Source organism: Echeneis naucrates, chromosome 12 (genome assembly GCF_900963305.1).
Source record: "Echeneis naucrates chromosome 12, fEcheNa1.1, whole genome shotgun sequence".
NCBI classification, from domain to species: Eukaryota; Metazoa; Chordata; class Actinopteri; order Carangiformes; family Echeneidae; genus Echeneis; species Echeneis naucrates.
Window position 1 is genome coordinate 16692329 of NC_042522.1, and position 26041 is coordinate 16718369.

Below are 26041 nucleotides of genomic sequence, written 5' to 3' on the forward strand. Positions count from 1 at the left end.
GCAAATAAGCGAACTCACAGGAAAACCTTTAGGCCCAGTCTCCCCTTCTTCACCAATCTTCCCCTGAAGGGAGGCAAGAAAAAGAAAAAAATGAAAGACATTTTAAAATTGGATTTACCACTTTAGCCAGATTTACCAAAACATTCGTGCCTATTTTCAGACGTAGTCTGAATATACAGACATGTAATTTGTCTAACTATGATATGTCAGAACAATATCTGAGTATTGCACAACACAGAGAAAACAGAAGGCGAATATTTGAGGGCTGTGTGAACTATAAACTTTTCTTTTTCAGTTGTATTTGCCCCAAAGTGATGTTGAAGAGCAAATAATTTGCAGAGGAGGAGTGCGTTCCACAATTGCAGGTTTAGTAAATCAAATCAGATCTGACCAATAAGCCGTGAAAAGAAAATACTGTGCACTCCATTTTCGTGGATGTAAATCTGGCAGAAATCTCCCAAGAACAATTGTTTCTCCCCAAAAGTAATATGGCGTTTCTAACTTTGGGCCTCCTCTATGCTGGTATCATGCAGGCCTTCTAAATCATGTTGATGCATTTTGTCTCCAGAGGAACATAAGCACTGCAAAAATATGAAAGAAGGGAGTGGGAAAGTATCGCAGTGGCTTACCTGTGGTCCAGGGAAACCTATTTTTCCTGGAGGACCATCAAGACCCTGAGGAGCAAAGGAAGTATGAAAAATAGCTCTGTGTTAGGACATGTCAGTTTACTGTGTATTTCCTGCCCGTTGAGGGCCGGAGAAGATAAGCAGCATGCTGTTCTGTCTACTGTGATTGCACAAGGAAACATGTTTATGCTATTTGAAGCCATTCAGTGTTCATTACTCCAGTGTCTGCACAGCTTGCCTCCGTAAATGGTTCTGTTTTAGTATATCAACAATGGCATTCCCATTTATTTGAAAAATCTAGTGTAATTTCTTACCTTCTTGCCCTCTAACCCCATCTCTCCTGTTGGACCGTCGGGCCCCATCGCTCCCTGAAACACACGACAGTTGTCACTTCACCAACAGAGGTCACTGTAACACAGCCAGACCTCTACAACTGACTGTAAATAAACACCTATCCATAGTACTTCACCAGCAGTACCCACATGTCAGAGGCAGTGTGAGGTCTGGCTGCCTGTAAATTATAAATAATGGAGTATATTGTCCATAAGTGTGTGCATGTGTGCATACAGAAATGGCTATACGGAGTCACCCAGGGCAGTGAAAGCTCCTTGGATTATCTTAATACTAGAATGAGGGCACAATGTCTGGACACACACAGATACATATTGTCCACACTTAAAGACAGACGCTGTCAGAACAGTCTGACTGTTTGGATTACATTGGTGCAACTGTCAAACACAATCAATCAAAGTGCGTAAAGTCCTGCGTGTGCAGTGAACAGTGATAATAAATGGGAGCCGGGCAGTGGACCAATACAGTCCATCTGCTGTGCACCTGCACCCTGACAGGTTTCTCAGATAAGGCCGGAACAAAAATCCTCGACCTCACAAACTGAAGGAGCAATTTTTCTCGTTAATTATCTTAAAGGAGAAACCAAATATAACATGACAGAGCCACACAGGCAGCCTTGTTGTAAACACGATTGATGACTGGGCACTGTGGGAGTTTGGCCCACGGAGAACGTCGCTAGCTGAGGTGCTATAAGCCTATTATACATAGAGCTGGATGAGCAGTGCTCATTAACATTCCTGTCTGGGGTACCTGCTACCCACTGGTTACGTTTACATAGCCTGATTAGCCGATGTGTGCAGGGGAAAATATTTCACCCTCTAAAGCCACGGAAAAACACTCAAATGTCATGCTTCAAAGTTAATTAATTGCACCAAGTCACATTAATTTGTAGCATAAGAGGCTGAGCCTTTTCCAGCTGAGACAAAAACCAGGAGCCTGAATTAAAAACAATCAAAACTTCTATTTAAAGCAGCTCAGTAATAACCACCAACTACCAACTACCAACAGGGAGGAACGATGAGATTAATGTGCTCTTCGAAATGGAAAACATTTGCTGATCTGCAGCTAAGACGTCATGAGGATCATTATTATTTACAAAGCATAATTAGGCAGTCTGAAGATTCCCCACGCCTGACATCCACAAGTTTGGGTCCACCACTAAAAGCATTCCTTATAATGCAAATAAAACACAGACACAGAACAGAGACAACAGTGTTCCTAGCTTTCTAACCAAACTGGCGCCTATTTGCAGATTTCTTTTTTTTTTATTTTTTTTTATCTCAGGTCAATTCCACAATATTTCCATGTCAGAAAACAACCTGGTGCCATGTTTCCGAGTGGGGAGCCAGTTGTTACATTTCTGCGTGTTATGCCTGAGGCCAAGTAGCCAACATCTAAAAGACATTTGGTGCTAAAATCTGTGTCAAAGTATTTTGCGGCGCATGATTTAATTTCACGTTATGATGTTTTGCTTAGAAGGGCCAAGGATACGTAAAGTTGATTAATGATGCCATCTTTAATAAAGAGAACCCCTCGGTTTCTTTTATCAACACATACATTACGCTGACAGACAACTCGGGACCTTTTTCTCTTTAATTACTACATTAAAAAAACTGAATTTGTGCATGTTTAGAGAATTGGTAAGTGTGCGTGCGTTTACGTCAATAAGAGAATCACCTCTGGATCTTTTGGTTTGCTATTCTCAGGTTTTGACTTTGAATACCGAAACCTACTGGCAGCAGAAACTGCTGACATTAGAATTAATTGAAAACACAGCCTGAGACATGAGACGTGTGTCCGGGCCAGCCAAAGTGAGAGCCATCTCCCCTGGACACATCAGATAAAAAAGTTTGATGCTATTTTATCCCCTGTCCAGCTGGCCCAGAGTATCATTGCGAAAAAGGACTTTCTTCTGAAAAAAAAAAAAAAAAGAGAAAAGAACGATTTAAAAAAAAAATAAAAAAACAACAACCCCACTCTGAAAAAAAGTTGGCAACTTGGTCCACACACACTAAAGCAGTTCCAGGATGGAGAGCATTGACCTGCCAGCAGCTTTGCTTTTACTGTGTCATGCATCATTGACATAGTTACAGCCATCATCATCATCAGCGTCATCATTCATTACTGTCGTTAGTTATTGCCACGGGATTTTATTTGAATCCGCTTTAATCCCCCTCTGAATTCAACAAGACTTTTTCTGAGACATGCTGTTCCAGTTGCTAAAACTTACTTATTTGGTTTAACATTTTTATTTTTGGTGTTTCTCCAGCTGAAATCCCAGCTGTTCTACTCTTGTTTTCAGGAATAGACTGTAACTTATAATGCAGAGGGAGCCATCTCAATTGAATGAGAGCCATAATTGATGTGCACTTGTACCTGTGAGCGACACCTCGACATTTTTTTGTATGATTTTTAGGTATTTACAACTGTAATGTGAAGAAAAATGAAGCTTTGTTGTCTAAAAGTTTTTCCAAAAGTTTTTAGGAGTGGTGGTAAACTATGCACTTCCATTGTCCATTCTATCCAGGTTACAAATGTAAAAACTGCTATTGTAGGTTTTGTGAGTGATGCTTTGTGAGTTTGGAATGTCCTACAAAACCCAAATCACTGAAAATTTGCAATAAAAGCTGACACAAGTCTTTGTTATTCCTCCCGCAAATCCAGTTTTCCCAGTTCACTAAATTTAACTCAACTGCAGCTTTTAGAACAGCCGCAAAAGCCCGGTCACATTTTCCACGAATGCCATGGATTGGATTGATGATGGGTCTTTTCTATAAGGAGTAGTTATCATTCCATTTATTTAGAATTTAAAAAAATTGAGCTGTTTGTTTTACATCAATGGGGCTCTTCCAGCAGTTATAATGAGCACCACATCTAAAAATGATGAAATAGTTGTTCTTTGACTGTAAACCCGGGAACGTGTTATGCAAGCTCCCATGTCCATGAAAGACACATGCCATCAGTTCAGAGGCAGTTCCATTTCACTTCATTATGTTCTCCCACTCAAGTCAACAACGGAGGCAGTGCACGGCTTCTAAAAAAAAGCAAACAAACCTTGAGCGCACACATAAAAAAGCAAAGCTTGCACTTTTTAGCCAAGTTCAGGATCTGTTCTTACGGCTAGAACCTGCGACACCCAACCAAGAGCAGAACACAGTGAACACCTAAGCTGCAAGAACAGCAGGTGTGAAACTTTTAACTTACCCGTAAGCCTTTGGGTCCTCTGGTACCGGCTGGCCCCGCCGCTCCGGGGGGGCCCTGAAGAACAAAGGAAAAAGGAGGATGAAGAGGATAAGGGGGGGAGTTAAAACAAAGGTTTATACTGACAGAGCACAGAGCCCCTTGGTTGTTGACCCTGGGGGAAAGAGCGGGGGTGGGGGGGGGGGGGTCTGACCTCAGGAGGACACTATGGGGTTTGTTGTGAGATCTGTCACTCACACCAATTAAAGGGCCTGCTCTGGAATCCTGTCCTGCTGCACCCCAGAGCCCCATATTTATGTTTGTTTTGGTGGCTCAGTGGCCCCCACCTTCATCCAATGGCAAGGACACGGCGAGAGGAAATGGGGGGGCAGCTTCTAATTGGTTATAGGTGTTGGGCTTTTGACTGACAGACGGGTAATGCAGGTTCAGCAGGAGGCTGCCAGCTCTCATAATGCTCAGAGAAAGCTTCATTGCTGAGAGTGCGTATCGCCTTCGAGTGCCCAAAAGTGACACTATCATCACCATAATGAAATTTTTGTAAACGCATGGCTACTTAAAGTTGCCGATCACAGCGATGGGAAAATTAATTCAATTAATTTAGTCGAGAGAGTTACTCCCCCAAGCCTCAGACAAAGCCTAGATGGAAAGTCTCACAGACCTCATCCATTATACAGTGTCACCTTCAACTGTGACTGAGTGAAAAGAGGAAGGACTGATGTCTTACTGGTCTCCCAGGTGGTCCTGTAGGCCCGGTCTCCCCTGGTGTCCCTGGGTGACCCTATTATATGAACATAGAAGCAAACACATACACAGGACGTTAATTATAACTGGCACAATACAGATCATTATCCAAGTGTGACCTGAACTTATTCTACACTAAGCTGAGATTCGATCGCCAGCTTAGGTGGGATCTCACTTTACCAGCACGTCCAGGTCATAAAAAAAGACATATACAATCTAGTTGTAATGTTTTATATAAATAAATAACGCAAATAAACTTCAATTGGCATTAAATAGTTTTTAAAGTGCTGAAATTTGAATCCACACAGAGGTGACACATCTTATTTGAGCACAATTACAAACATACATCTGCTGTGATGCTCTGTGTACTGTAAATCATATTTAGAGCTGCAGTGAGAGACAATAGAGAAGAGAGAAAAACAGGCAGCCTGAGGAGATGATTTTATAACAGAAAATACAGACGCTTTTCTCTCTCCTTCATTGGACATCATGTTTTTTTTGGCCTGGCTATTAAAGATCACAGGGAGTCCTTTCAATTGGAGGACTCAGATCAGCTGAGTGCAATAAAAACCAAGCGATATACAAAACTGAAACACAGGAGGATGCTCCGATCTCATGCATCTACAGAAATGGGTCATGAACGACCGTGCGACTGTTCAAGCTCCGTGTTAGGAGCTATAGATGGCTGCTGGTCAGCTCCCTTCAGTTTATATGATGCAGTCTTTTCCAGAAGGTCTGGTTCTGTTTTACAGCTGAGAGAACAGGCCAACAGAGAACTTCCTTATGTGTGTGTGTGTGTGTGTGTGTGTGTGTGTGGTTAAGTCCTCAGAGAAATCCATCCTGCTGACAGCCAGCAGGAAACCTCTCTCTGTATCAGCAAGACTGATGACTACATTTTTATCCCCTGCAGCCAGTCATATTCGACAGTCCTCATCAGATAAGGACTCTACTTCAAACAGAGCCACTTGCTTTGTTTGAAGGAGAAGCTAAGTGTGTGACAGAGTGTCCTATGAAATCCTCGGATCCTTTTGGATGGAAATCTGAAAGTGGAACGTCCTGTTTAGGCACGAGAGGTTAGAGCCTACTGTGGCCATTAAACACTGCCCAGGAGGTAAATCACTGCAAGTGATCTATGTAAGTTTTTTCACCCTTTGTTTAAATCCTTTTTCCAGCTAAATGCCCCCTGCCAAAACTCAGCTTATAAAGACAATAAACAAGAAGTGACCCTTTTTTAATGTGCCTCTTTCCCCCTGACATAATACATCACATCAGTATATTCCCATGGGAATAAGACACACAGATTAGTTTATGGCCATGGGAGAAAAAAAAGAAAAGAAAGAAATTTCTTAACGTCACAACACAGAGAAAATTCTTATTCTCATTTATTAAACTGTCTGAGGGCTGGATTCGTCATTACAGCTTACCGTTGATCCCTTTTCTCCGGGTGGTCCTGGAAGGCCCATCTCTCCTCGATCCCCCTAACGATACGGGAATAACACACAAACAGTGTTCAGTCTTCGAAAGTCAGCGAGACCTGTAGCAACCCCCCCAAAAAAACAAAACAAAAAACAAAAGGAATAATTTATACCTTCTCTCCTGCCAGTCCTTCCTCTCCCACAGGTCCGACGAAACCCACCAAGCCCTAAAATACAGACACTTGATGTTAGATCGAGGAGTGGATATATACAGTATTTGTGTATAGGGTTTGTAAAAAGTGTGATTATTTCATGGAGGCAGACACAATGTCAGAACTTACTCTTTCTCCCATGGGCCCAACTTTTCCTGTGATACCAGGCTCCCCCTGCAGATGAATTTATTACCCATCATTAGTTTCCAAAATAAATTCAACAGAAAAATTAAGAAAAAAAAATTAATTACATATGAATATTGTTTTTGTTCACCTTAACTCCCTCTGCTCCAACCTTCCCAGGAAATCCTTTTCTGCCCATTCTACCCTGAAAAAGGACATAGCATCGTATGATGAATAGCGGATAAGAGACATTCACTTGCCAGTTAATGCATCATTAGCATTCATCACAAACTCTCGGTGATGATAAAGGATCTGTTTCCTAGAGGACGACAGTTTGAATGAGCTGGGATGTAGTCCGCAGCTGTTCAAGTTTACTCTGCACGTCGCTGAAATATGTAATGGCGTGCACAGGTAATGCTGACAGTACATTCTGGCAGCCTGTGAAAGTATACATTGTGAAGTTTCTCTTGAATCCTGGGGTTAAGAGTGTTTTTACCAGCAATGACTTCAGGCCAGAGATGTCTAAGCCAAACACCTAAAGAGTGAGTGACTCAACGGTTCCAGAGTTTTAACTCTGAGAGTACAGCCTCACACTGTATTTCACTTTTTTGTAGTAATCTGAGAATTAACATGAGCTGTCCAGCATTTGTGACTTCTTATCACCTGATTTAGATTTATTGCAGTGCCTGACCACATTAACCACAGCAGGGAAGAAATAGTTTGAGAAAAAACAAAACAAAACAAAACAGAAATTGCACCATGAGAGGGAGCAATGAAACGGTGTGGGAGCTGGCAAGGGAGAGGTGAGGTTGTCACTCTGAGCAGGGTAGCGAAAGAAGCTATAAGACAGCTGGATGAGGAGGTGGACGAGGTGGAGGAGTAGGCGGACCTGTGGCACCTGGCCAGAGATCAATCACAGCTCCTGAAGGAGTCATACACCACTTCCTCTCAGATGGAGGAGAGAGGGGGTCAGAGAACGAGGGGGTGAAAGAAAGTTCAGGACGACTGTCTGGGACCAGAAAGAAGTGAGAGATAAACTAATGAAGAAAAACAAGCAGCATCTGGTACGAAGAGGAAAAAACACAATCAATGAAAACAGATATGAGAAATAAGGTCAACAAATCATCTATTTCTGCAGTAGCTCATTCTCGTTCTCCGCAGTTTTACTGCAGCTGCAAATCTTACCACCAATAAAAATGGTGACTGCAGTTATCACCCCCTGGTGGCCAAGAACACTGACTGCAGACTTTTGCTATGAGAGTCCAATCATCCCGAGACAATTTCTAGAATATAAGCGTATAGATCTACAGCTTCTCTCCCAGAAAAAAAACCAAAAAACATTATGATCATCAAATAAATGAAAGGTTAATCGTGTAACTGTGTTACAACTAATTTTAAGAAGGATCACTAAACTGAGGAATATCACGATACTCTGAGGACGGTGTTGTGGCTACAGACTACAGCAATATATACTGACTATTCCTCACCAGGAGCTTTATCCTTTCAGATTAATAGGCTTGCACTGCAGGTCATGCAGCTAATACCATGCATGTGTTACCAACTAAAAGGCTGTGAATTTGCATGTTTTCCTGTCGGGCATGTACACAGATTTTGTTGCTGAAATTTCCTTCCCCTCCCGCTCTATCTCTTTGAGGATAAGTTTATTGCACATATAAGAAGGATGAATGAAACCACAAGAAAGCATATGTCATGTGGTTTGATTGTTTGGCATTGGATTCAGTTCAAACAAACATGCAAACTTATATAAATGGCCACACAGGCACACGCGGGCTCGATGTCGCTTCATGATGAAACGCTCATGCACGATCGCCTTCCACATGTTCTGCTGGTGAGAGGTAAGAGGGCCCTCGGGTCTGTGCTGCTTTAAAAAATGAACAGTGAACTGTTATTGTCACACCCGCCAGGCACTGCCAGGTATTTGTCTAATAACTCACCTCAAGTCCTGTTGGGCCTGGTGGTCCGATCGGGCCCTCATCGCCCTGGAAACACATGACATTGATCGTAGTATGAATTATGTTTAGGGGCCTAAAGCAGCCCTCAGGCAAACAAAAACGCTTGTCCCATAAAACTTTTATAGTTCTTCTGATGTGGGCAGTGTCCGACAGCCTCACCTCCAAGCCAGGTACCCCTCGAGGCCCCGGTAAACCTCTGGCCCCTGGCTTTCCCTGGATGGGGAAAAAAAAGCAGTGGAATGAATGCTAATGTGTAAGAGTCACTGTAGTAAAGTTTACACATTTGTTTTTAGCTGTGGTAGTGGCATGGCTTGTAAAGGGAAAGCAAATGTTGATCTGTCCGTCTGTTTAGAACGAAACATCTGATAAACTATTGGATCTCTTGAAAATTGAGGATATTCATAGTTTCCACAGAATTTATCCTAATAAAACTTTCCCCCTAGGCCCTCAGAAGATAAAACTTTTTCAAGAATTTGCTTTATGATCAAATGGATTCAACTTGAACAACATCCCCATTAACCTGAGCCGTACTTTTGTGCTTAATAGCAAATGTTGGCATGCTTAGAGATTAAACGAAGAGGGTTAGGGTTAGGGTTAGGGTTAGGGTTAGGGGAACATATTGGGTAAATATTAGAGCGTGCCAAGTTGCTAGGTTTACTCACCTTTGGTCCTTCAAGGCCATTTTCTCCTGGTGGTCCCATGTCACCAGGAAAACCCTGCCATGGTGAATGAAAAAATGATTTCTATTGTTGCTGAAAGATAATCATCCAATGCAAACAACGTAAGGACGAACCTCAGGGCCGGGAGGTCCAGGTGCGCCATCAGGGCCTCTCTCTCCTAGCTTGCCCTGTCACAATATAACAAAACCTTATAAAATCGCTGTGAATTTAAAAAAACAGATGTACCATGCTGGTAGTCAGACAGATTTTGTTCCTGCTAAGAATTTCCTCCCGTTTTGATCTTTTTGAAGATAACTGGCTGCTGGCTGTACTCTCATATGAAATGCAGAGATTTATGAGTGCCATCAATCTTCTGATCAAGCGGATGGAGACGATGCAATCAAGGAAAATTTAATTTCAACCAATTCCGTTCAATGAAAAGCAGAATGTCAGTTCAACTTTTTAATGGATTTGTGATAATTAAAGCCAAAGCTAACCTGAAGTCCTGGTTTCCCACGAATGCCTGGTAACCCCGGAGCCCCCTGGATGCCCTGTCCAATACAAACACAGCACATAAAAACTGAGCCGGACCGTCAGACAGTGTTCAGAAGCAAAAAACAGAACTCGGATTTCTTTTCTAGAGCATTAGACATTAGACATGCATGACTCTGCTCAGTATTTCTCTTATCTCTTGGGGCTACTTTGTTCTATGATGCTAAAAGGATTAGATTTTGCTTTCACACACGGACAAATGAGGAGGGTTTACATAAGAATTTCCATAAGCTGGATAGCACACATCTGGCTAAGTCATTTTGCATAGACACATTTCTGCAACAAAGACTCTGGATCTGTGTGTGTTGGACATCATGCAGGACGGGGGCTGATGAAGGGAAAGATATGCAAGCTTTTTTAACGTGTATAAATGCATTGCAGAGCTGATGTACCTTGTCTCCTTTGTAGCCGATCTCCCCTTGTTCACCAGGAATCCCAATTTCACCCTGACAGAGAGAGGAGGAGACGAACACACGCAGGAAGACGGGTGAGGTACAAACAGAAAGAAAGAGAAATGAACAACATTAGGGGGAATGGTAGTTTTCCACTTGGTTAATCACATTCTGTTATTTCAGCAGGTAATACTAGTCCTTCCCAAAGTGTCTGTCTGTCAACAGATTTGTTTTAAGCTTTTTTTTACATCTATTTTGGTTGGATATTTTTGCCGCACTTCCAAATGCTTCGCCTTAAGTCTGTAAAATTAATTCCCCATGTTTTGAGATACAGTTGTAGTGCTCTTCAAGCTGCTCCCAAAACGCATTGCTAACTCATTGCCTTGCTGAGGTAAAGGGACTTAAGTGACTTTCCGTGCCTGAGGGTCTCAGACACAAAAACACTGAACCTACTTTAAATTCTTTGGTAAAACATCCTTTTCCTCCTCAACAGAGCAACACTTTCTCGTTCATCGGCCTTCATGCTTGAACTTTATTGTTCAAGGACATAGCTCTCCATTTTGCGACACAGTTTCCTTTTCTTTTAATGATGATGCTTGATGAGCAGATTAGTTTCTCTCTCATGTCTGGAGAGAATACAGCTGCAGCTGTCAGTTTATCTTAGCGTTTGAGCCAGAAAAAGCTCGTCTTTCCGCCTGCTAGGCAAAGCTAACTTTACCTTCACACTGAATGGGCAAACATACAATTCTCTCATCTAATTCAGACTCCTTAAAATGAATTTAGGTGTAGATTCTTTTAACATATCATATAATGGATTTCAGGGAAATGACAAAGGCAGGATTCATATTGACTACCAGAGGAGAAACCTGTCAAATATAGTGTTTGATACAAATATTAACAATCATCAGAAGCCAGTAATGGTGCGGTTGAAGGTGGGAGCTAATGAAAGCATGCTCTATGTCTAAAAGTAGAAACAGAAATGGCTACAGAATGAGTGCAAAGGAGTACACATCCATCACATGCTGCTCAAAACCAGGCCAATAACAGGAATATTCAGATCACCTTATCACCTTTCAGTCCTGGTTCTCCTTGATTTCCAGGCACCCCCTGGAACAAGCACCAACAGATGTGTTACTAAACAATCCCCAAACCCTGATCTATTGTTCACATATTTTCTGAATGTCATTAACCAGCGACTCATCAGAGTCACTGCGTTATGACAGCATCTTTTGTTTTAAATCACACATAAAGCACACATCACACAATCACACATCTCACTAAAGGCAGGGGAAACACGACAATGAGAGATGAGAGAGTGCGAGAAGGCAACAGTTTCCATCTGTGTGTCTGTGTGATTACCTTCAGTCCATTAGGTCCTGGAAGGCCCATCTCTCCCACAGGTCCCATATCGCCCTGAAGCCAGCACAGGCGACAAACAAGAAAAGGATTCACTATTAGTGACATCATGTGCATCAACATGTGGCGAAGCCCTGACTTTCAACAAACAAACTTTATAACTTAAGGACTGGCATACACAACGAGCACACTTCAGTTCACAGCCATCTATTACTGTAAATGCAAGAATGAGAGTCATTGTCTTGCTTCCAGATTGTCCATACGGCTGGCGTGCTGCGTATGACACAGAACAATGTATGATAATATATGGCCCACTTTTGGAGATAAAGAAGCCAAAAAAACTGTGCTAAAGCAAATGCATGCTTCCAGTGACATCACTGGAAAAGGAACCAGCAGAGGGAAGACAGAACAAGACTGGAGTCATAACAGCAAGAAAAAAACTCACAAGTTATGCAGGCTGATTGAAGACTTGATTGGATTAACTTCTTTCATGTCAGTGTATTAAAGAGAGACTGTTGTGTTGCCTTGCTCGTGAAATTTCTGGTGAAATATATAGTCTACTCAGAGATGGCTGCCGGCAGTAATCTTATATTCGTTCTCTGCAGCTCTGCATTCTCTGCCTGCACAGACCTACAGGGTGGCCTTGGCTCAGTGCATTAAATATTTGTATCTCTGTCGTATCTGCAATGCTTGAGAGATGATGTTATTAACATATATACTCCACATATGAGTGGAACAACAGAGTGCAAAGTTCCTTCTTCAGCTGACAAAGTTTTATGCCTTTGAATAAAGTTATATTCTGGGCCCTATTGTCCTCTAAGACCTCTAGAGGGCTCACTGATGCTTAACGGTCTCAGACAACCACATATTTCCTGTGCACTTGTCAAATACACAGAATAACACAATACACACACACAATATAAAGAAACTAAATATATTACAGCGTATGTCTTTAACTGAATTTACATTTGAGGATTTGTAATAAACACCTGCAAGAGGCTGGACCAAGGCCAACAATGGAAGGAGAGGAAGAAGAGAAGTGCTGTTATTACGTTTTCATGGGCTGCCTTCAATCAAAGTTGAGATCAGCAGGGCTGAAGGAAGAGTGCTTGTATATTTATATCTTGGAAGCCCGGCTCAGCTACTGGTGTGTAATGTACATTATACTGTCAGCTCAGATGGATGCAAAAGACACAGATCTCTGAGCAGAGCTGTAATCAGAGAGTCCTCCAATTACAGGCCTTCCACCACGACCGGTGGCCTAGAATAGACCGGGAGGAGCAGCAGCGATGGGTGAAGACAGGACACGACAAGAGAAACCAGGGAGACATTATAATCAGACACAATTATGTGGCTGTTGGGCTGGGCAGGCTTGGAGGGCAAGGTGATAGGTGGGCAGCAGGGAGGTGGATGTTGGGGGTGGGGGGTGTGCCTGTTCAAAAATAGTTAATAAAAGACAGATTGGGGAGGAAAACAGGATGTCTGGTCAAGGAGTTGTGCGATTGATCAAACAGTCGGTCACAGTCATGGTGGTCAGGACAGGAAGCGAGAGGGACAAACTGCATGATTCAGACATCTTGGATTCCAACTGCCTTCAATTTTCAGTATTTTAAATATGAGCACAGCGGTGAAGAACCTACGGAGAGTGGTTCGTTTTTCACGAAAGTGGCTGGCAGCGCAAATGATGATCACAACTAATTGAGAGTCTTTTTTCAATTAAGCAGTCATATTCAGTTTCATTTAAACATACTCTTCACGGCTATGTATTTGTGGAATAAGTGTCTGGGAAAATATTATGGTTAAACTGGAGCGAGCATACAAACGGCACATTGAAACACACAAAATGCCACTCACAATAAGTCCAGGGACTCCGTTTGGACCAGGGGCTCCCATGTCACCCTAGTCAGGAAGGAGGAGAGAGGGTAAGTGAGATGAAGGGAGAAGGAGAAGGAGAACTTTTCTGAGCTTATTGGCTCTTTTTTTTTTTTTTTTTTTTTTTTTTTTAAACAAACATGCACTGAAGAGTAGCTCAGTGTTCATCGCAGCTCATGAGAGGGGGCTGTGTGTGTGTGTGTGTGTGTGTGTGTGTGTGTGTGTGTGTGTGTGTGTGTCTGAGGGAAGGGTGGAAGGGGACGTAAGCTCCCATTGGCCCTCAGTGGCTTTTTTTTTTTTTTTTTTTAAATCAGCACGTACATTCTCTTTAAAGAATTATATAGGATGCAATATTTTCCACAAATTCATGGTCCCCAGAGGATCTATAAGAGTGAAATTAGTGATTCCCCGACTGGCATAAACGCTTTTATTTATCCTGTGAAATAATTCTACCAGAGGAATTGGTGCAAACTTTCGATATGATGCACCCTTGTGACCTTCACTGGTTTGTGACCAACAGCTATACTTAAACTAAACCACCGCTGCCTCACAAAGCCAAAAGCATGGCAGATGACGTGTTTATTCAAGTCAAAAAGTAGATTTTTCTTTTTTCTTTTTTGTTTCGTAATAACACAGCACACTGGCACTGAAGCTTCCTTCCTCTGAGACAACTTTTCCTGTTGTGTGAGGAATTTACTTCTCTAATGTAGGAGAATTTTGATTTTCATAAAGGGACTCCACGTTGTTTAAAATATAAAATCTGGTGTGTCTGCTGCATAATGATGACACATTAATGCTCAGGTAAAATAAAAGCAGCCTGCATCGGTTTCTTTCATAATGAATGTACTTGTGAGTGTGTTAAAGAGCAGCTTTCCGATGAGTTTATGTTTTTCCCTTTTGACCGATGAAGTCCTACATTTGTAAGAATGACAGAGGATGTTTTCCATATGGACAGAAACATACAGCAGGCCTGCTGAGGAATAATCACACAAAATGAGATTCTCTTACGTCATTGAAGTAATTCTTGGCTATCACCTTGTGCATGTATGTACGTTAATAGCCAGTTTACAGTCGTGAATGGAAAAGGTTGCATTTGAAAGCCAAACCGTCAAACTCCCCTGTCCCTTTTAATCTTCCTTCTGTAGGTTTCAAAAACAAATGCCAAGTAAAATGATCTAAAACAGAGGAAGGGGATGGGACGGGAGGAAATAGCACTAAAAGTTGTCCAAAGCAAAAAAAAAAAAAAAAAAAAAAGAAACTTCTAATAAAACTGAAAAACAGAGGCAAACTGCTGGGCTGTCAGATAATTTATCTACCGACCCTGCCAAAATGTCACAGTACTAAAACACCGGGGGAGTGTGTGTGAGCGGTGAAACCACCGCTCTAAGTTTGTGTATGTGCATGTGGTCTGGGCATGTGTTTGTGAGTGTGGGCATGTGGACTGGTTATACATTTAGGTGTAGGACTGTGTGTGTGAGTAACAGGATGTGTGACATACTGGCTCTCCATCTGGTCCAGGTGGTCCTCTCTCCCCAAAGTCCCCTGGAAACCCCTGAGGACAGAGAGAGGAGCTTTTATGTTCGGAGGCACACAAGCAGCTACAATCAGACTGAAAATTTCAGCACATTCAAATGATCAAGTTGCCTCGAGAGAGCACCGTCTGCTTGTGATAGCTTTTGGCTACCTGACTGGTAATTGGTGGAGCAATGTCGTTAATTCTTTTGGAATTGTGTTTTTGGCCACCTGGAAAATCTGACTCACAAGGAAAATATACATATGTGGGTCTTTGGCTACTAGATTTTAGTTTCATTTTGCTCTTGAATCTCCACTTTTTGATGCTGAGCAGTGGGTTCTTCCAGAGCTTTTCCCCATAACACGGCTGTCGGATCAAGAATCAAAACAATAAAGATATGACAACACAAAAAAGTCAGTCAGACTAAGATACTTTTTGTGGGCTCATCAATTATGAGCAACGCCTAAAAATAGTCATGCTTTAAATTTAGGCCACAACAAACATTAAGCATTCATCAACTGCCGTTATAATTACAAAGAGGAATACAGCTCTTTGTAAGATGGAAGCAGAAAGGCCTTTCATTGAAGGAGGAGGTGTTCATGCTCTACCAGCGCCACAAATGCAAATATAGACGGAGTTAAATTCACAGAGCTCATTGTTTCTCAAATAACGCTGACACCCAGGGTGCTGCTACTGTTGTTAAGCAATTACAACAATTTCACATATGACGGTGAACATCGTAAAATCTGAAATATGAACAAAAATAAGAGCGTAATGGCATAATTAAATCAGCTGTGAGATGTGGGCGGCCAGCTGTTCCAGTACACTTTTGAAGCTTAATAAGAGAGACCAGCAGCCAAGTAATTATTCTGTTCATTTAGCAGTAAACGGGAAGCTAATCTGAGCTATGCTAACAGCTGGTGGTTCCACGGAGAGAACCACATCTGCAGAAAGCACAAAGACCAGTGCACTTTAAACTGAGACCTTTGAGAAAAACTCTTAATGTCTAGGTTCTGCTATTCTGGCCTCCACACATTGTTTCAAAAATGCCAATTACTGAGATACCTCCATAAATGTCAGTTATTTTAGTAAGGGTTGAGATGTTAGATACACTTCATGTTTATTTACTCTAATCTCTGTCTCGCCTTAGAATTAAAATCCAATGACTAAACGTAAGCCTTGCATTTCAGCAGTTTTTTTTTTTTTTTTTGGGGGGGGGGGTAAAGAAAGGCAGTCCAGGATAACTTTGACATGTTTCCTCCATCTTCAAATAAAAATAAATCTTGTAATCGACTGACATGTCCCATCAGCTCAATAACAGGATCATAAGAGCATAACAAAATACTCTTTTCTGTCTTTACAAGACTTCTGGAGCAGCTATCAAAGTGCGCTCAATATTGTGCATGGGGCTGCTTTCTGGTACTGAGGAATGATGTGCACTGGGGGAAGCACAAGTACAACCGAAATCAATGAAGCACGAAAGTGACCCAAAGGATGAATCACACAACTGTCACCACAGTCGTACAAACTAAGGACAAATGTGGGAACCGTGGCATTGCCAAAAACGGCACTTAAAAAAAAAAAAAAACAACAAAGTCTTTGTGGAGAGTTGCATGAGCCTGTAATGTATGTACATGATGTCAGATAGCTGTGCTCATCAGCTTTTAAAATCAAAAGATCATCATACAGCGTCGGCACACACTGCAGGGATACTGGGAAAACATGAAACTCTAAACTGAAAAACCCCCTAAAAAGCTAAAGCTTAAGCTGAAATGCAGAACTGTTGGAAACTTTTTAAGCTTTCTAATGTTTCACGTACATCGACTCCCTCATCACTCCTTGACAGACTGCTTTTTGTCTGCGTGTGTTCGACAGAGTTCTGCGGTTATGGCCGCTGAAATGCCTGGCTACGTTTCAGGTGCTTCTTTCTGTTCTTTCTTCTACATAATCTTGTAAAGTGTACAAGTTTTGTGTTCTCCATGCAGGAGTATGAAATGAAATGACAGTGATGAAGCTGGCCTGTGTTTTCCATGTACATTTGCAGGTCCGTTATTAAGGGTTGTACTAGTGAAAGTGGCCCTCAACAGATTTTCAAATCATTACATTTGCATGACCTTATTCTTATTCCCCATTCTCTAGTGAAACACATGCATGTACATCTATTTTCTTGTAAAACAGTGCTGCTGCTGTCATTTAGTCACCTGGGCTGTGCCAGGAGGTTCAAACTGTGACAACAGCACTTTCAGATGAACACTTGCATTTCTGCAGTTTTGATTGTGATTGTGAAGATTGTGAAATTACCTTAATAAGGAAAGTGTCTTACAGAATCAACAAAGCCAAGACTTTTTTAATGCAGCCCACTCTGAGTGAAGAAAACACACAGCCAACCCATAAACCAAATACACATGCAAATGAGCACATAAGATGCATTTCTCAAGGCCTCACACTAAATTGACACTGGCTTGCATGTGTTTAGGCTTTTTGGTCGATAAATGCCTTATTTACCGAAAAACCAATAAGTAACAGCTGTAGAATGATCTCAGCAGTAAGTTTCAGGGTTGCACACACTGTCAAACTGACTTTGAACGCTACCTGACACACACAGACACACAACAGCACTGACTGACTTCCTCCAAATGGCTTGGCTCCATGCTGGGGGGGACCGAAAACTCAACAAAAGCCTTTTTCTCTTTGCATCCAAGACCCCGACATGCGGCTTGTGGGACTCACAGTCTTCAGGCTAAAGTTAACCCTTCCAACAGTCGTGGAAACGCTGACGCAAATGTAGAACTTGTAAATTTTCACATGTGTAAGTGTTGAAGTCTTAGCACCCTATACTCACAATATGACCCAAATAGAAACAGATGAAAGAATCATTAAACTTAATGTTAATTTATTTTGATACCCTCTTTGACATGCTCCACCGTCTCCCATCAATGACAGATCATACACAAGTTCAACGCTTCCAGCACAATTCATCACACTTTTGAAAGATTATCTGCAAAGTATGTTGAGACAAAACTTTACCGGCCTACCCATCTTGCCCCTCTTCCCTGGTTCACCGGGAATGCCCTGAAAAGAAAAAGAGATAGCGGAGAGAGAGGGGAGAGATAGGATGGTAAACAAAGCAGAGAGAAGGAAAGAAAATGTTCGGGGAAGACGGAAAAACAAAGACAAAGGAGAGAAATTGTGTAAAAACCACATCAAAACCAAAACACAACACTCAGACATGAATGATTCCAGTACAAAACACACAATTAAGGAACCTTAGCTGCAAACCTCTCTCATCTCCTACTTCGACAGATGTGAGGAACAGCTGACTGTGGCCTATCCAACATTTTCCAACTTATTATGAGACATATGGGGCTTATCCGTTCAATAAAGACATATCTCATATCTCATAGAGGCTAAGGTACAAACCATCTCGCTGGCTGGCTGTGGAGGAGTCCTGATTATAGACCTGCCCTACTACGCTGATGCAACCCCCCGGAGCTTGTCATAAGTAGGCTAATCGCTCCATGTTTTAGAGGCTGCACAGAAGGAGGCAGCCTTGATGAGGTCAGGCAGTTCAAAGGCTCTAAGAGGAGGCTTTTATCATATGAGTCATCAAAACTCCCACACAACTTTATGCAGTGGCATCTCGCACAGCTGGGGAATGTTCCCCACATTTTAACAACAACAGGACAGCTCAGTGACAGAGCAAAAGAGGCCCTGTTGTATTCTCACAGTCACCATCAGTTGGGTTTGGTTGGTCAGTTTTGTGTTTGTTTTTACCGTTATAACCAAGAGAAATACACATTTGACAAGAACTCACTCGTTCGCCATCAGGCCCAGGCAGGCCAAAAAGCCCCGGGATTCCAATAAAACCCTGCAGAAGAGGAGAGGAGAGAGGAAGACAGGAGGGAGAGGAGAGAGGAGGAATATGGGATGTGAGTGTTTGGATGCTGTCAAAACTGCTGGAAGAACAGCAACTCCCATCGGCTCTATGGCCGGGTTTTCACGGGGGGGCCAACGGTCCAGGGTGGGCTTGCATGAAGAACCAAGCCATGAGGCAAGTGTATATGCCCATGGACTGCATGGTGCTGGCTTCCACGATGTAGTCCAAGGGCACATACCCTCACGCCAGGGATCTCTGAAGATAACCGGGACCTCACACTGGGCTGCTGGTACAGGGTGGACACACACACACACACACACACACCGAACAATGGAGGAAGCTGAGATGCTAGGTGCAGTTTGCTGCAAAAGAGGAGTGAAGACTCTGTGGAAAGGTAACTCAGTGCGAGAGACGACTAGAATGCCTCCTTAACACAGCAGGGCCTCATACGGAGCTTAAACAGGAAATTCCAGCCAGTGGGGGCAGGGGGAGGATTCGGACCAGCCAAGGGGAACTGATAAAGAACCTTTATTGGAACACAACATAAAAACCACTGTTTGTAACCGTGAGTGTGTGTGTTTCTTTGTTTGTGTACCTAAGGGGTGTGTGTGTGTGTATGCAGAGGCTTATCAACAGCCAGTCTTTCAGTAAGTGTCTGTATACAGTAATACAATATTTACATTACAAGTAAAGGCTCCTTCATTTAGGATTACTATTAATAGCGGCTCACGCCGGCTGAGTGAGTGTGTATGAATGTGTTTATGTGTGCCGAGGCGGATGCTGGTGCGAGCCCGCTTTCATAGACGTGTGCATGTTGTTGCGTCTAAACACACACACCCATACAACACCAGGTTTACGACACAGATTACCAGTAGTTTGAGAAAGATTTCTGTCTTTTTTACTCAAAATAAATAAACATTGCGAGGCAAAAAGTGTCACTGCGCTGTAAGACTGATGCCTTGCCTATAATCAGCAGTCCTGTTAAAGCACCAACGTTTTTAATTTGCAGCAACAGAATCAAACCCGAGCAGCAAGTGCACTTACCCGAACGCCTTTAGGCCCCACTGGTCCTATAGGTCCTGGTAAACCCTGAAAAACAAAAGGAGCAACTATTTTTGCAGCTCAACACTTGGTCTCGGTCTACACCTGAAATTTAAATTTGCTTCAAATACACTGTGAGTGTGTAAGTGGGTGACATGTTGGCGTTCAGACGTGGCAAGACATGAACTACAAATTCTAACATCTTGTTAAAAACAGTAACAGATCTTACAAGCAAAACATTTACAAGTCTATTGTGTTGTTTGTGTGTCGCACAATGACAGCTACATGATGCACTGTGTCAGTTTCATGGTAATTCTCCGAGCCGGCAGCCCTTGATGTTGTTCTCTTGGGCCACTTTATCTAAAACATTCCAATTCCTCTGCACAGTATTTACCCAGATATTTAGTTCCAAGTCAGCTGTACAACATAACCTTATTCCACTTGGCCCTCGGCCCTTACTATGGCCCTGACTACAACTGTACCAGTCACAGCAGAGGATTTACTGCACCTGCCTGCCAGGATAACCTTTGGCACCTGGGCTTCCGACTGGACCTTGCTCTCCCTGCGGTGAAGAAAGGGAGAGAGACAGAGGGGGAGGGAGAGAGGGTGGGTGAGGTGAAGTGGGTCAAAATTACAGTAGCACAGATATACAGCTGAGTCGGTCCGCATGTTGGATGGTGTCAAAGTGGACACATGGCAGAAGGGATGGAATACATTTAAATTAGCTATTTATTGTTTAATGAGATAAATATGTTTGCTTTGCAAGTATGACTGCAATTATCTGGTGCTCTTTGAAAATAGTGGCATTGGGTTGTAATCCGGATGTAAGTTTATTTTATTCGAATATCCAGCACAGACTTGGTGCAAAGCCCAAATGACCTTAAAACACACTTAACCACAAACTTGACGGCATCATTGTTAAATACACTTCCATGAGTATTTACAAGGCAGAACTTTTATTGTTCGATAATATTGGACAGGGGTTACTGTCTCAGCTGCCATACTTCTCCTGTAAATCTCACCAAAACAAAAGTCTCCACATTAAAAAGCAAAATCACTGGGATCTTGTAAAGCAAATCTTTCCTCAAATCAATAAATAAATAAAATAAAATAAAAAATAAAATGAAGCAGGACGGTTTACAAATGCTGCATACGTCAGCAGCACAGGTTTCATTCAAACTGTTTATCTACACTCAATTTTTCTGTTTACTGTGTCCACTGCCGGTAAAGGTACATCTAACCAAAATGAAATCTACTGAGATCTTTAAACTGATCTCAGAAAATCCAAGATATTATCATCGGAATTGAATTCTGTAAAGTAAACGCATTTACATCCCACTACTGCACAGCATATCACTCAATCCTGTTGTGTTCGCATACTAGGACTTGTGGTTATTGCTAAAAGCTTGACACACTCCTCAGATGTGGTCAGTGTATGAAGCATGGAAGATAATGAGGAGTTTGGTTTGCATGTGTGCAAGTAACCATAACAAACACATACACACAAAATTAAGATGTGTAAAACGATTTTGGAGTGTTCCTCTTCAACAGTTTTTTACGATTCCTCCTGCTTTTCTCTCCTTCTCTTGGATAAATATAGTCCACAATGCAGCTGGTTAAAACCAGACAAGAATTTGGCTAAATGGGATTTTTGGACTTTTAACTAGCCAGCAACGAGGAGTGCCCGCAGTGTATTACAGTAACAAAAGAGCCATCCACACTTTATGCACACCAGCTGGCCTTTGCTCTCAATTGCTGGAGAGTCTGCGCTGCCAAACAGTTGTGCTTACTACTCAGTCACTAGTGCTGTAGTGATTCAGACTCAAAGCCGGGACTGTGATCAGCAACAGCAGCAGCAGCTCTGTGGGAAAGAGGGGGGCGTTTGAGGATGGACAGAGTGGAAGGACATAATGGCGAGGGAGAAAAAGCACTTCTCCTCCGTGATGAGTAGCGGAGGAACTCCCTGTGCCGATGACGTCAGAATGTGGGCTTATTATAAATTGTGTGACAGTGAGGAGAATGTTCCACTCTGCTTTCCATGACTAAGACCTTTCCTTAATAGCAACAGTAGTAAGACCCGACCTGACTGAAAATAGCTCTAAACACGAAGCTGGATGCTCCATAACTTAAAATAGGCCTGCAGGGAGGGACCAAACCGATAGAATCGTGTCTCATCTCACTTGCAGCAGCAAATGAAAGTAATTTAGCCCAGTTTAAAGTGAAACGGACTGATCCAGCAGGAAGAATTGGTGCATTGGCGCATAACGTTGCATGAGAGAGAGACTGAAAGTCAAATGAAGAGTTTCAGTTCTGTGGATTGAAAATCAGACAAAGGGAATTTTCCTCCAAAACTGCGGTGTCATGGCCATGAGTGTGTCACTGTTGGCCTAGTTGGCCTGTTCCTGTTTCTTCTCTCTCTATTTTCTCTCTATTTGGCACCTCCGTCGGATATCCTGGAGAGCATCGCTGCAGCTCAGCGCCTCGGCCAGATGTCTAACCTCACCAGTGCTTCATAATAGGCTGATCTAATCTTGCTGCCCTGGTGCAAGCACAAAAATATACACACAGATGGAGCAGTAAAGTGACCTGGGAGAGGAGGACTGTGGTTTTACAGAATTAAGTGGGAATCATCGATAAGGGCCTTCATGATGAACGCCATAACAAACATAAATACTCACAAAGACAAATCCTGGTAAGTTGGTGTGACTCAGGAAATGAAATCTAAAATCTTCAAGCTCGAAACAGTACTTTTTTTTTTTTTTATCATTATTATTACTGAATGACGTTACAGCATCTTGGCAGTTGATGCTAACCCTGACATGTGTTTGGCTTTTTCATGTGTGGTGTTAATGGGAGTGTAAAGAACAGCAGCAGTGACAACACTTAGCACCTATCAAGCCAATGAAAACAGAGATACTTACAGGCTCTCCAGGGAGGCCAGGTGGACCAGGGTAGCCCCTCTGTCCCTGAAGAGACAAACATGACACACATTTCAAGAGTAAAATAATGGAGATGTGATACACGTGAAAAGAAATTCTCAAACTATTGCGAAACTATTCACAGATGAGGTAAAACCTCATCATGCATTGGAGAATTCTTCCCTTGGTATGGGAATGAAAATTTGACTTTTGTGCAAAGTAAAACAAAAACAAAAAATATAAATAAAAGGTATGCTAACAATAACAGCACAGACAGACATGCTTGGTGCCATGTGCAAGAAATCAATCTGCCCTCCTGTCAGGAGATCAGACTTTCCACTGGCTGCGTCCACAGAGAAACTGTGCTGGGGAGGCCATGCCAGGATCATGACATGTTGAGGATATAAATGCCTTCCTGTGTGAGTCAGATAGCAGGTCTCTCCCTCGGCTTTCAGCGAAGAAGGCAACTTCACATAGTACCCTTCTAAAGTTCTGCTGACTGCAGCAACTCCTACCACCAACAAAGAGCGGAGAAAATTTTAAATCAAAGGTGGCCACAATTTGATAGATCGAGAGAGCAAGAGGAAGCGAGCAGGAAGACAGGAAAGAGGAAAATAAAACCCCAAAACAAAACAAAATAAAAACAGAAGGGCAAAGAAAGGAAAGATTCCTGTTGTTCTGTTTTCCTAAACCACAGCTCCAGAATACCAAGCCAAGACTCCCAGAGTTCCTGTAAACCATCCTTTAGATCTGTCATCCGACTGCAGCAGGGGAGGAGGACACAGCATCCCTCTGGTCATTATGTTAAAAAAACCACTCTCACCTTGATGCCAGCACTTCAAACTGCTGCTGTCAGCATCATACAACCAGTTCAGCACTTAATGTTCCTCCTTGTTTATCAGGTACGGTCATCGTATCAACAATGCATTTGCTTTGCAATATATGAATGTAATATATTCAGTATTTAATCTTCTTTCAGGCGACTGCACATCGCCAAAACACCACCAGGAGGAGACGCTTGGAGATGACGATACATGAGTGATGAGCTTAATACAAACACAGAAGACACGTGCTGCCAGACAGCAACACAACCATTTTCGTTAGCAGTGTTGTGGAGAGGACACCAGGGCTGGAAGTGCTAGGAAACATGGCACTAAGGCCTGGCCTTTTGAAAGTTTCCAGTCATAAATTCAACTCTATTGATAGACGGTGGCCTGTTGGGTGGTCATTATGATGTGTCGAGTTCATCTAACTCACCTACACATGTGCTCTGTTTCTGCTTCTGTGGATCCAGTCTTTCCATCCACTTCTTGACCTAACCGCTGCGGTGACCCCGTTGCCTTTCTCATGGCATGCTAACACATGTGCACATGTGCGCAGAGACGGCACCCGCAATCAGACGCACAGATACATGTACGCAGTCTTCTTTATTACATGGCTTACATTATAGCAGGAACATGTGGTGCAGCTTATGTTCCCAAGCGATGTGAGGTCCACTAACCATACACATGTACAAACACACACACACATGCTGCAGGCCCTGGGTATTAACCATAACCACCCCCCCCAACCTCAGCTAGACCATCTCAAAGCTTTATCTCACTTATTATGAGCTTGCTAATAAGAGTGGCCATTCCCACCGACCCGCCTGTGTATACAATGCCACTTTCTTAATGAGCATGTGTGTTCAATCAGATAAGCCCAGCAGAATGTGTTTCATTTGCAGTAGCTCCCGGTAGCACCACGTAAGCCACCCCCTCCCCTTCTACTAAGCTATGGAGTGCCTCAGGGAATGCTAAGCGCACTTTGGCTAAACAAAAATAAAATAAAAGACATATTGTGTCTGCCACTGATGTACCACTCCTCTGACTCCTTACCCGCCACTCTGTGCCCACTTAACTGTGTGGCCGTTCACACGAGCAGCAGCCTGATGTCTGTTGACAACCGCACACCACAAATGATGAATGTGATGAACATCCACTGTCTGCCTCCACTGCAGAGGGCTGCGGTCGCAGAAATGCACCACTCACTTCATTAATCTCTGCTTTCATCTTTCCACCCCCTCTCTCCTCCAGTCATTCCACAGCAAGGAGCCGGACGATTTGCTCAGGGTAATGGTCTGACTCCATGCATATGTTGCATGTACAGCAGAACATAAACCCTCCACGCGGATGTCTGGCAGGGAAAGACGAAACAAACAAACCTCACTGGACAATTTGGTTGGAATCTACCCGGCGGAAAAACGTCTCTCGTCTCATGCCTGTCTGAACCACATGTTTGCTTGCATGCTGCATTGCTATTAAACTAGTAGCACGGTGCAAGACAGAGCAAAGATTTATTGTGCTTGTTTTGAATAGCACACCAAAAATGATGGTCGATTTGAATTCTCCCATAATTGCAACGCTGATTGTTCGTCTGAGCGGTGGGAAGGAGCTGAATGGAAAGAGTTGCCTTTGAATCAGGTCTCTGGGGATTCTTTGGGAGCCTCTGACTGATTAATGCTACAATGAACTGTCTTGAATAAATGACAGAAACAAGCTCCTGCAGGGCAATTTCAGTATATCATTGTGCTTTGTATTCTGTTATTAAATACACCCTCATGCACATTTTTACTGTGCACAAAAGGAGGCAATGAAAATCACCAGTGAGTCACCATGAGGACAGCTGACTGTTTTTATGCTGCGTACTGTCTCTCTAACTCATCATTCGGTTCATTCTCTCTTTGCTCTTCCAGTTTTTCTTCTAGTCTGCCTGCAGCATAAAGCTTTTCTCATCCAATTCTTGGCAAACAAATCACTAAACCTTCTTCAAATATGCCACTTCAATTAAAAAAGGGTGTTGAAAAACATCAACTGCAATATATAACCATGATTATACTTGATGGCCATTGATAATCAATGTCCAAATAAAACAATCTTTAAAACCTATTCCCCAATGAAAGTCGACATTTCAGAGAGCAGACCAAACCAAAAGCCAACTCCAAAATGTTTAGTTGTGCTGAGACAAAGTACAACAAATACAAACACTTTAACAAATTGTTTTCAGACAGAGCTCTTCTTTTTGAAGATGTAAAATTAAACCAGAGTATCTAAAACAGTCTTTAAAGCTCTGCAGCTGAAAGCTTGGTTACAATAGTACCAGACAGCACGTCTTGGCTTTTGGGGAGAAAAAGCAGAAGGTAGTGGGAAAGACAGACATAAAAAAAAAAAAAAAAAAAAA

General features: G+C 42.5%; 1 protein-coding gene across 1 annotated transcript in view; it reads right to left on the reverse strand.

Annotated features, from left to right (window-relative positions):
- col27a1a (collagen, type XXVII, alpha 1a) overlaps window positions 1–26041 on the reverse strand; it is a 62814-nt gene that overhangs the window by 11136 nt on the left and 25637 nt on the right. Inside the window, exons 8-31 of the mRNA XM_029515475.1 lie at window positions 22826–22870; window positions 20413–20466; window positions 19908–19952; window positions 18801–18854; window positions 18014–18058; window positions 14972–15025; window positions 13456–13500; window positions 11605–11658; window positions 11308–11352; window positions 10246–10299; window positions 9799–9852; window positions 9436–9489; window positions 9305–9358; window positions 8802–8855; window positions 8625–8669; window positions 6821–6874; window positions 6676–6720; window positions 6508–6561; window positions 6344–6397; window positions 4903–4956; window positions 4182–4235; window positions 941–994; window positions 630–674; window positions 19–63 (exon numbers count right to left, since the gene is read on the reverse strand). Of these exons, the coding sequence (XP_029371335.1) occupies window positions 19–63; window positions 630–674; window positions 941–994; window positions 4182–4235; window positions 4903–4956; window positions 6344–6397; window positions 6508–6561; window positions 6676–6720; window positions 6821–6874; window positions 8625–8669; window positions 8802–8855; window positions 9305–9358; window positions 9436–9489; window positions 9799–9852; window positions 10246–10299; window positions 11308–11352; window positions 11605–11658; window positions 13456–13500; window positions 14972–15025; window positions 18014–18058; window positions 18801–18854; window positions 19908–19952; window positions 20413–20466; window positions 22826–22870 (1215 nt within the window). The remainder of the gene's footprint in view (window positions 1–18; window positions 64–629; window positions 675–940; window positions 995–4181; window positions 4236–4902; window positions 4957–6343; window positions 6398–6507; window positions 6562–6675; window positions 6721–6820; window positions 6875–8624; window positions 8670–8801; window positions 8856–9304; window positions 9359–9435; window positions 9490–9798; window positions 9853–10245; window positions 10300–11307; window positions 11353–11604; window positions 11659–13455; window positions 13501–14971; window positions 15026–18013; window positions 18059–18800; window positions 18855–19907; window positions 19953–20412; window positions 20467–22825; window positions 22871–26041) is intronic.